Source organism: Dendrobates tinctorius, unplaced genomic scaffold, assembly GCF_039654945.1.
Source record: "Dendrobates tinctorius isolate UK_male_01 unplaced genomic scaffold, ASM3965494v1 ptg000189l, whole genome shotgun sequence".
NCBI lineage: Eukaryota > Metazoa > Chordata > Amphibia > Anura > Dendrobatidae > Dendrobates > Dendrobates tinctorius.
In genome coordinates, this window is record NW_027361856.1 from 9,377,075 (window position 1) to 9,387,681 (window position 10,607).

The window sequence follows — 10,607 nt, forward strand, 5'->3', positions numbered from 1 at the left end:
TTGGCCCAGTCACCCAAACATTATGTCCTGGAATGATCTATCAGGCCGAGGGTCTGCCACCCCCATGGTAGACCTTACTACCTTTACTAACTTGTCTACCTCATCTAGGCCCCCCATTTCCTCCTCTGAGGATGACGAGTCGGTGTCCGAAGTCTGTGAGGTAACCTCCCCTGACATCGAGATCTCTGACTGGGAACCCACTTCGACGTCCCTCCTTTTAGCTTTCCCCCTTTGTTTCAGGGATGAAAGGGCACTCTGAAACTCCAATCAGATTACAGCTCTTAGATCCGAGGCGTAATCCGGGGTTTCGTCAGAGAACTTCCTGTATGCAGGATTCGCAGGGCTTCTTATCCCAAGAGACTGGTAGAGCTCTGCTACAGGTGGGGCATTCCCTGTTTTTTGTTTTCTCTTTCTTCTTTCCCTGATAAGGGAAAGAAGTCTATTACAATGGTGAACATTCGCGTAAATCACTCACCCAGGTATGCGTGGTTGCAGGTACCGTTCGGGAGGTGGATTCAGGTCCCGCACGGGCTGATCCAAGGATGGAGACTTGCTCCTTGCAGCCAAGCTGCGTGGAGTGGCTACTGGACCAGCCCTCATGCCTGTCCTTGTCCTTTTGCCGGTGATGGTGGTGTTGCTGCTCCTCTTGCTGGTCGCTGTCCTCCATACTTACAGGACGCTTCCAGCGAGGAGTGGTTCCAGCGCTTCCTTTTTCAAATTTCCCGGCCTGTGATGTCTCCTCCTCTCCCAGCCTGCACCGCTCTCTGCCCGGGGAGTGCGCAGTGCGCCGACCCGGAAGTCATCTCCATTACCGGGGCAGCGCCATATTGGTACACCTCTGCACCATGGCGCTGCCCACGCGTGTCCCAGGTCTCCCCCGGCCCCAGCCTCCTTTTCCAGTATGTACAGTTACAAATTAAAGGGATTAAAATAAGAGACTTTATCTCAGTCACAGATATGATGTGTGGATAAAGGGGAGTTCCCAAAGAGAAAAGATTCAGTCCACAGCATGGATGTTTGCTGTTGTTCCCAGGTATGAACACCTCCCTGATGAAGCATATGAACTTTATGCTTTTCTCCTGCTGACCTCACTGGGGGCTGAGTCAGAGAATGTACGCCCCTTTTTGAAGAGTTATTATAAACCTTCTACTCGCCATATCTCTGGCTGGGGAGCTCATAGAGTGAGGGAAGGGGGATTATATTTTCTCTTTCATTTAAGACCAAACATGACGTCTCTGTGTGGTACTGGAGAGCGGAAACCCTTTCCTTGGTTTCTGGTGACAGCTAGTGTTGAGCGATACCTTCCGATATCGGGAAATATCGGATTGGACCAATACCCCAAAAATATCGGGTATCGCCGATTCCGATACCGGAAACCCATGCAAGTCAATGGTGCACAAATATCGGAATGAAAATAAACCCCTTCTTTCCTTGCACATCCAGTTCGGGAGGGGGGAAGAGTGTTGACGGTGCGTGGGCAGAGACTGTGCGTGTGTGCGGGGTCTGTACGGGCCTGCCGGGGGTTGTGTGTGTGTGCAGGCATCGTCCGATGGGACTACAAGACCCATCGGGCTACGCCTGCTACAATGAGAGTGATTGACACATTAGCCAATGATGGGACAGTAGTAGTCCCATCATCCGGCTAATGTGTTGAATGTAAAAAAAACAAAAAAAAACAAAACAAAAACAAACATACATACATACACACTACCTACATACACACTACATAATACATGCTACATTCATACTACATTCATACAACATACATACATAAAACATGCTACAGACATACAACATTCATACAATACATATAGACATACAGTACATATAACAGAGTACATACTCACCATTACTTGTCACTTTGATCCCCGAAGCCAGTGTCATCTGTAAAAAATATTAAAATAACAACCAATATACTCCCTGATCCGCAGAAATCCACGAGTGTCCCACGACGATCTCCCGTGGAGAACAGCAGCATCAGCTGATGCGACCGCTCTCTAGGGGCTCCAGGAATACAATGACGGGAGGTAAGTGTCCTTCCGCACTGTATTCCTCCGCCACTGTAAAAAAATAGTCCCTAGTCTCACTTTTGGCATTGCTGTGTGAGAAAGTTCCCACGCAGCTTTTTTCCATAAAGTGAGACCAGTGAACTATAGTAACCTCTCAGTGATGCACTTCAGGAGATCGTCGTGGGACACTCGTGGATTTCTGTGGATCAGGGAGTATATTGATTGTTTGCTATTTTAATATTTTTTACAGCGAGTTGACACTGGCTTCGGGGATCAAAGTGACAAGTGATGGTATGTACTCTATGTTATATGTACTGTATGTCTATATGTATGTATTGTATGAATGAATTGTATCTATGTTGTGTGTATGTAGTATGAATGTAGTATATATGTAGTATGAATGTAGTATATATGTAGTATATATGTAGTATGTATGTAGCATATATGTATGTAGTATATATGTATGTAGTATGTATGTTGTATGAATGTAGTGTATATATATGTATGTAGTATGTATGCTGTATGAATGTAGTATATATGTAGTATATATGAAGTATGTATGTAGTATATACGTAGTATGTATGGTTTTGTTTTTACATTCAACACATTAGCCGGATGATGGGTCTACTACTGTCCCATCATTGACACATTAGCCAATCACTGTCATTGTAGCAGGCATCGCCCGATGGGACTTCTAGTCCCATCGGACGATGCCTGCACACACACACACAACCCCCGGCAGCCCCGCACAGACCGCTTATCATGATGACATCATTTAATCAGAGAATCACAGCCATGCCATTAGTTAACATGGCTAACACAACTGGCTCATTGCATTATGGAAACTTCCGATTCCGGTATTCGATATTGTAAAAATATCGGAACTCCGATACAGCGAATATCGGCCGATACCCGATATTTGCAGTATCGGAATGCTCAACACTAGTGACAGCGCACATAAGGAAAAAATTCCAAAATTCAAAAAAAACTCATTTGAAAGGTAACTCACCAAAAACCCTGACTGATGCACTGGCAGGATGCAGCAGAGCCCCATTGATAAAGGCTGGGGCAGCACAGGTGCATTCCACTGATGAGAACAGCCAGTAACCCATTATGGTCTAGCTGCCTAGTGGAAAAAAATGCACACAAATAAGGCTTGCATAAGACACACAGATAAGTGTGATGCAAAGTGTCCGGGCAGCCTATGAATGAAGCCCATAGTATTAGCAGGCGGGCTGCTCAGCACCGTACATATGCATCACACAGAAAAAAACCAAGCCAACATAAAGAGTTCTAGCTGCATCCTGCAAGCCTTATTTGTGTGCATTTTTTCCACTAGGCAGCCAGACCATAATGGGTTACTGGCTGTTCTCATGAGTGGAATGCACCTGTGCTGCCCCAGCCTTTATCAATGGGGGTCTGCTGCATCCTGCCAAGTGCATCAGTCAGGGTTTTTGGTGTGTTACCTTTCAAATGAGTTTCCTCGGTTTCTGGTGACCCTAGAAGTCGCAAAATGCAGTCGGACGTTGCTTTAAATATACCGATTTTGAAAATATGTTTCCTGCCTCTAGAATTATTGTAAGTTATTAAAATGAGCTTGAATAGACAAAGGAGAGTTTAAATCAGTGGCAGGAAGAACTGCTTTTAACTAGTCAGGACCATAAAATGACCATGTGTTGAAGGGAAGGGATAGTGTGTCACAAAGCAGAGAGGGAGGGGGGAAGCTGCGAGGGGGATCGTTCGTGAAGCATGTCATTCACAAACCAAGGAGAAGCAACAGGCAGCCCTGGATGGGTGCTTCGGCTATTTAGGCAATAACTCATTTTCCTGACAAGAGTGTTCTCGTCTTGCATATTAGATTGTCAGTTCCAGGGACCCTGTATATATGCAAGGACTGCAACGACCCTCAGGAACTTGCCTGTGCTGAATCACTATAGCAGCTCACAATCACCCCCAATTTCTATGGACGCCATCGGCCATTTTAATCACAGGCCAACACCAAGAGAAAAAACTGATGCTGGAGTACAAAGTCAGAACCCTTTATTTCACAGTGCATGAAGGAATGTACACAATGGGGGTTATGTTCTCTTCTTGTTCTTCCCGATCACCTTCCCCAGGGGCACACCGGGGGTTACCGTCTGGTACAGAGCAGAGGAGATCTTGTTCACGTAGTACAAATCCACCAGGGAGAAGATGAAACTGCGGGACGAGCAGAGACACCATGATCACCCCCTCCCATAACCACTGTGTGCCCTCATCCACCCCATGTGGCCCCCTCACATACTCACCATGTAGTGACACAGACTCTGTGGACCAAGCCAGAAGCAAAAATAGCAATGAAGAGGCAGACGAGGACTGCAACACAAAACATACAGGTGATCACCCCTCTGACTTGGACACCCAAACACTCCAGGAAGTTCCACACAGGTGTGTACAAAATATGGTAGATGCTCCGGTGCCAGGAGACTGCACCACTCTCTGGATAGCGTTCCCCCACTCACATTCCAGATCTGACTACATCCTAGCTTCTACTTCTCCGACAGGCAGGGCCTCCACCTGAAGTATTCCCCTACTCACATTCCAGATCTGACTACATCCTAGCTTATGTCTGTGGGACAGAGGGGAAGAGGGAAGAGTTGGAGCTTGATACGCTGACACATATATCATAAACTGTTGCAATTGAATATAGCTGGTGGGTGCTGCCCCTGCTAGTGAGGAAGAAGGAGGGGTGTTTCCAGCACATCCATCCAGTTTAAATAAAAAATAAATTTTATTAGAACATTTTAAAAAACAGTTTTTAAAATTGAGACACTCTGCTGACGCGTTTCTGACGCACCACGGCACCCTTAGTCATAGCATGCGCCAGAGTGACTATCAATTTTAAAAACTGTTTTTTAAAATGTTCTAATAAAAAATACATTTTATTTAAACTGGGTGGACGTGCTGGAAAGACCTCTTCTCCTTCCTTGCATTCTAGCTTCTACTTCTCCTCTGACAGGCAGGGCCTCCCTCCAGAAGTCTTCCCCCACTCACATTCCAGATCTGACATCCTAGCTTCTACTTCTCCGACAGCCAGGGTCTCCCAACAGAAGTCTTCCCTCAACTCACATTCCAGATTTGACTACATCATAAGTTCTACATCTCCTCAGACAGGTTCTTCAACCCCTAATATTGCAAATCTGACTACATCCTAGTTTCTACTTTTCTTCAGACAGGCAGTTCCTTCACCAGAACTCTTCCTCCACTCACCTTCCAGATTTGACTACATCCTAGCTTCTAATTCTCCTACAGGTAGGGCCTCCACAAGAAGTCTTCCCCCAACTCACATTCCAGATTTGACTACATTCTAGTTTCTACCTCTCCTCAGGCAGATTGGGCTTTCACACACTCATCACTCATATTTCAGATCTGACTACATCCTATTTTCTACCTCCACCAGAAGTTCCTGACCACCAAGTTCCATACACAGGTCTCCAGCATACAGACATGAACTATCCTGTGCCTGTCATGGATTCAATATCCAGTACAGACCAAAAGTTTGGACACACCTTCTCATTCAAAGAGTTTTCTTTATTTTCAAGACTATGAAAATTGTAGATTCACTCTGAAGGCATCAAAACTATGAATTAACACATGTGGAATTATATAATTAACAAAAAAGTGTGAAACAACTGAAAATATGTCTTATATTCATGGTTCTTCAAAGTAGCCACCTTTTGCTTTGATTACTGCTTTGCACACTCTTGGCATTCTATTGATGAACTTCAAGAGGTAGTCACCGGAAATAATTTTCACTTCACAGGTGTGCCCCGTTCAGGTTTAATAAGTAGGATTTCTTGCCTTATAAATGGGGTTGGGACCATCAGTTGTGTTGTGTTGTGCAGAAGTCTGGTGGATACACAGCTGATAGTCCTACTGAATAGACTGTTAGAATTTGAATTATGGCAAGAAAAAAGCAGCTAAATAAAGAAAAACGAGTGGCCATCGTTACTTTAAGAAATGAAGGTCATTCAGTCCAAAAAATTGGGAAAACTTTGAAAGTGTCCCCAAGTGCAGTGGCAAAAACCATCAAGCGCTACAAAGAAACTGGCTCACATGAGGACCGCCCCAGGAAAGGAAGACCAAGAGTCACCTCTGCTGCGGAGGATAAGTTCATCCGAGTCACCAGCCTCAGAAATAGCAGGTTAACAGCACCTCAGATTAGAGACCAGGTCAATGCCACACAGAGTTCTAGCAGCAGACATCTCTACAACAACTGTTAAGAGGAGACTTTGTGCAGCAGGCCTTCACGGTAAAATAGCTGCTAGGAAACCACTGCTAAGGACAGGCAACAAGCAGAAGAGACTTGTTTGGGCTAAAGAACACAAGGAATGTACATTAGACCAGTGGAAATCTGTGCTTTGGCCTGATGAGTCCAAATTTGAGATCTTTGGTTCCAACTACCGTGTCTTTGTGCGACGCAGAAAAGGTGAACGGATGGACTCTACATGCCTGGTTCCCACCGTGAAGCATGGAGGAGGAGGTGTGATGGTGTGGGGGTGCTTTGCTGGTGACACTGTTGGGGATTTATTCAAAACTGAAGGCATACTGAACCAGCATGGCTACCACAGCATCTTGCAGCGGCATGCTATTCCATCCGGTTTACGTTTAATTGGACCAGCATTTATTTTTCAACAAGACAATGACCCCAAACACACCTCCAGGCTGTGTAAGGGCTATTTGACCTAGGAGAGTGATGGGGTGCTACGCCAGATGACCTGGCCTCCACAGTGACCAGACCTGAACCCATTCGAGATGGTTTGGGGTGAGCTGGACCGCAGAGTGAAGGCAAAAGGGCCAACAAGTGCTAAGCATCTCTGGGAACTCCTTCAAAGACTGTTGGAAGACCATTTCCGGTGACTACCTCTTGAAGCTCATCAAGAGAATGCCAAGAGTGTGCAAAGCAGTAATCACAGCAAAAGGTGGCTACTTTGAAGAACCTAGAATATAAGACATATTTTCAGTTGTTTCACACTTTTTTGTTACTTATATATATATATAATTCCACAAGTGTTAATTCATAGTTTTGATGCCTTCTGAGTGAATCTACAATTTTCATAGTCATGAAAATAAAGAAAACTCTTTGAATGAGGTGTGTCCAAACTTTTGGTCTGTACTGTAAGTCAGGACTCCAGTACACACAACCCGGGTCATACAGTGGGAATGGAATGTATTCAGACCACTTTAAATTTTTCACTCTGTTTCATTGCAGCCATTTGGTAAAGTTTTTAATATTAGACAGTGTAGGACGGTGTGATGGCTTTTAAACTATTTTTGATCAAAAACAGTATTACTAAGAACCCTGTGTTATTTTAATGCACTTTTGCCTTCTACTTATTTAGTTACAGCAGGGTTTTTGCTCATTTTGTCTCTTGTAGGTTTTTTTGTGTAGTTATTTATATATGAAGGACACTGGGGGAATTCGAGCCCCGAGGCACTCACCTTCTGGAAACACCTTTGCCTGGAAACCTTTCCCAAATACCAGATTCTCCAGATTATTAAAGGCCTGAAGTCCAAATTAAGGAAATTACACAGATCAGGTGTCTGGGGAAGAGCGGGTATTACAGGACGGTAGACAGAAGGATACAGTGAGGGAAAAGAGGAAGATTCCGGAGCCCAAGAGCCCGCCTAGGATGGTGAGCCACTCAGAGGACGCCAGGTGGCGGCTGTACATCTGCATTCCAGCGAAGAGGAGGAGCGCAACCAATGAGGAAAGCGCTAGCGAGATCCCTGTACTGACCGCTGCGGGGGAGAGACCACAAGTCACGACACACCCTCCACTTACTGCATACACCCCACTAGTGATAAGTGCCACACTATATATCACATATACCCCACTAGTGATACAAGCCCCCACTATTAACCATGTACCTCACACTAGAGATAACAGCCACCACTATACACCACGTACACCCCACAAATGATGACCACCACACTACATACCATGTATCCCCCATTAGTGAGGACTGCCCCACCATACACAACGTACCCTCAATAGTGATAACCCCACTACACACCATGTACCCCCCACTAGTGATGACCACCCAATATACCCATGTACCACCCACCATACATCACGTACCCTCCACTAGTAATAACCCCCCACCATACACCACGTACCCCCACTAGTAATAACCCCCCACCATACACCACGTACCCCCCACTAGTAATAACCCCCCACCATACACCACGTACCCCCCACTAGTAATAACCCCCACCATACACCACGTAACCCCCACTAGTAATAACCCCCCACCATACACCACGTACCCCCACTAGTAATAACCCCCCACCATACACCACGTACCCCCCACTAGTAATAACCCCCCACCATACACCACGTACCCCCCCCACTAGTAATAACCCCCCACCATACACCACGTACCCCCCCCCACTAGTAATAACCCCCCACCATACACCACGTACCCCCCCCCACTAGTAATAACCCCCCACCATACACCACGTACCCCCCCCACTAGTAATAACCCCCCACCATACACCACGTACCCCCCCCACTAGTAATAACCCCCCACCATGCACCACGTAACCCCCACTAGTAATAACCCCCCACCATACACCACGTACCCCCCACTAGCGATAACCCCCCCACCATACACCACGTACCCCCCACTAGCGATAACCCCCCCACCATACACCACGTACCCCCCCCACTAGCGATAACCCCCCACCATACACCACGTACCCCCCCCACTAGTGATAACCCCCCGCAATACACCACATACCCCCCACTAGTGATAACCCCCACCATACACCACGCACCCCCCACTAGTGATAACCCGCCACCATACAAGTAGCACCCCCACTAGTGATAACCCCCCACCATACACCACGTACCCCCCCCACTAGTGATAACCCCCCACCATACACCACGTACCCCCCACTAGTGATAACCCCCCACCATACACCACGTACCCCCCACTAGTGATAACCCCCCACCATACACCACGTACCCCCCCACTAGTGGTAACCCCCCACCATACACCACGTACCCCCCCACTAGTGATAACCCCCCACCATACACCACGTACCCCCCACTAGTGATAACCCCCCACCATACACCACGTACCCCCCACTAGTGATAACCCCCCACCATACACCACGTACCCCCCACTAGTGGTAACCCCCCACCACGTACCCCCCCCCCCACTAGTGATAACCCCCCACCATACACCACGTACCCCCCCCACTAGTGATAACCCCCCACCATACACCACGTACCCCCCCCACTAGTGATAACCCCCCACCATACACCACGTACCCCCCACTAGTGATAACCCCCCGCAATACACCACATACCCCCCACTAGTGATAACCCCACGCAATACACCACATACCCCCCACTAGTGATAACCCCCCACCATACACCACGTACCCGCCCGCGCCCTGGCTATGGACACGTCACCCTTCCGCCTCCTCGTATTGCGCCATCTACCTCCCGGTAGACGGTACAGACCCCACAGTGCGCACGTTCCCCACTTCCGCTCCCGGAGATCTCACCCATCTCTGCTGCACAGACGCCACCGAAGCACAGCGGCCCGACACAAGGAGGAGCCACACACTGTGACTGCACCGCCACATCACGGTGCGGACGTCATCATTCCGCGCCGACATAAGGGAACACGTCATCAATCCCCGCCTAGACAGCCATATATTACCTACTAGGATGCGTGTACAGGAGAAGGGAGAGTTAGGAATAGTCCTGTGCAAGAAGAGTGAGAGCAGTAGTCCTGTGCAGGAAGTTTGAGAGCAGTAGTCCTGTGCAGGAGGAGTGAGAGCAGTAGTCCTGTGCAGGAAGTGTGAGAGCAGTAGTCCTGTGCAGGAGGAGTGAGAGCAGTAGTCCTGTGCAGGAAGTGTGAGAGCAGTAGTCCTGTGCAGGAGGAGAAAGAGCAGTAGTCCTGTGCAGGAAGTGTGAGCAGTAGTCCTGTGCAAGAAGAGTGAGAGCAGTAGTCCTGTGCAGGAAGTGTGAGCAGTAGTCCTCTGCAGGAAGTGTGAGAGCAGTAGTCCTCTGCAGGAAGTGTGAGAGCAGTAGTCCTGTGCAGGAGGAGTGAGAGCAGTAGTCCTGTGCAGGAGGAGTGAGAGCAGTAGTCCTGTGCAGGAGGAGTGAGAGCAGTAGTCCTGTGCAGGAAGTGTGAGAGCAGTAGTCCTGTGCAGGAAGTGTGAGAGCAGTAGTCCTGTGCAGGAAGTGTGAGAGCAGTAGCCCTGTGCAGGAAGTGTGAGAGCAGTAGTCCTGTGCAGGAAGTTTGAGAGCAGTAGTCCTGTGCAGGAGGAGTGAGAGCAGTAGTCCTGTGCAGGAGGAGTGAGAGCAGTAGTCCTGTGCAGGAAGTGTGAGAGCAGTAGTCCTGTGCAGGAAGTGTGAGAGCAGTAGTCCTGTGCAGGAGGAGTGAGAGCAGTAGTCCTGTGCAGGAGGAGTGAGAGCAGTAGTCCTGTGCAGGAAGTGTGAGAGCAGTAGTCCTGTGCAGGAAGTTTGAGAGCAGTAGTCCTGTGCAGGAAGTTTGAGAGCAGTAGTCCTGTGCAGGAGGAGTGAGAGCAGTAGTCCTG

The 10,607-nt window shown here is 47.9% G+C and overlaps 1 protein-coding gene across 2 annotated transcripts; it reads right to left on the reverse strand.

The window, feature by feature from the left end:
* Nucleotides 1-4,032: 4,032 nt before the first annotated feature.
* KRTCAP2 (keratinocyte associated protein 2) lies at nucleotides 4,033-9,725 on the reverse strand. 2 transcript variants are annotated; one of them, XM_073552362.1, is made up of 5 exons: nucleotides 9,567-9,725; nucleotides 7,636-7,790; nucleotides 7,491-7,554; nucleotides 4,298-4,364; nucleotides 4,033-4,208 (listed from the first exon to the last, which is right to left on the reverse strand). In XM_073552362.1, the coding sequence occupies exons 1-5, from the start codon at nucleotides 9,568-9,570 to the stop codon at nucleotides 4,088-4,090; spliced, it is 411 nt and encodes a 136-aa protein (XP_073408463.1). In that variant the 5' UTR covers nucleotides 9,571-9,725; the 3' UTR covers nucleotides 4,033-4,087. The 2 variants fall into 2 exon arrangements, with proteins under 2 accessions (XP_073408463.1, XP_073408464.1); XM_073552363.1 differs by having other exon boundaries at nucleotides 9,442-9,567.
* Nucleotides 9,726-10,607: the final 882 nt, after the last annotated feature.

Coding starts and splice junctions, on each gene's coding strand:
- KRTCAP2 (XM_073552362.1), bottom strand. Junction 4,365..7,490: donor GGCAAAGGTGTTTCCAGAAG/GTGAGTGCCTCG, acceptor TTTGTGTTGCAG/TCCTCGTCTGCCTCTTCATT. Junction 4,209..4,297: donor AGAGTCTGTGTCACTACATG/GTGAGTATGTGA, acceptor CTCGTCCCGCAG/TTTCATCTTCTCCCTGGTGG.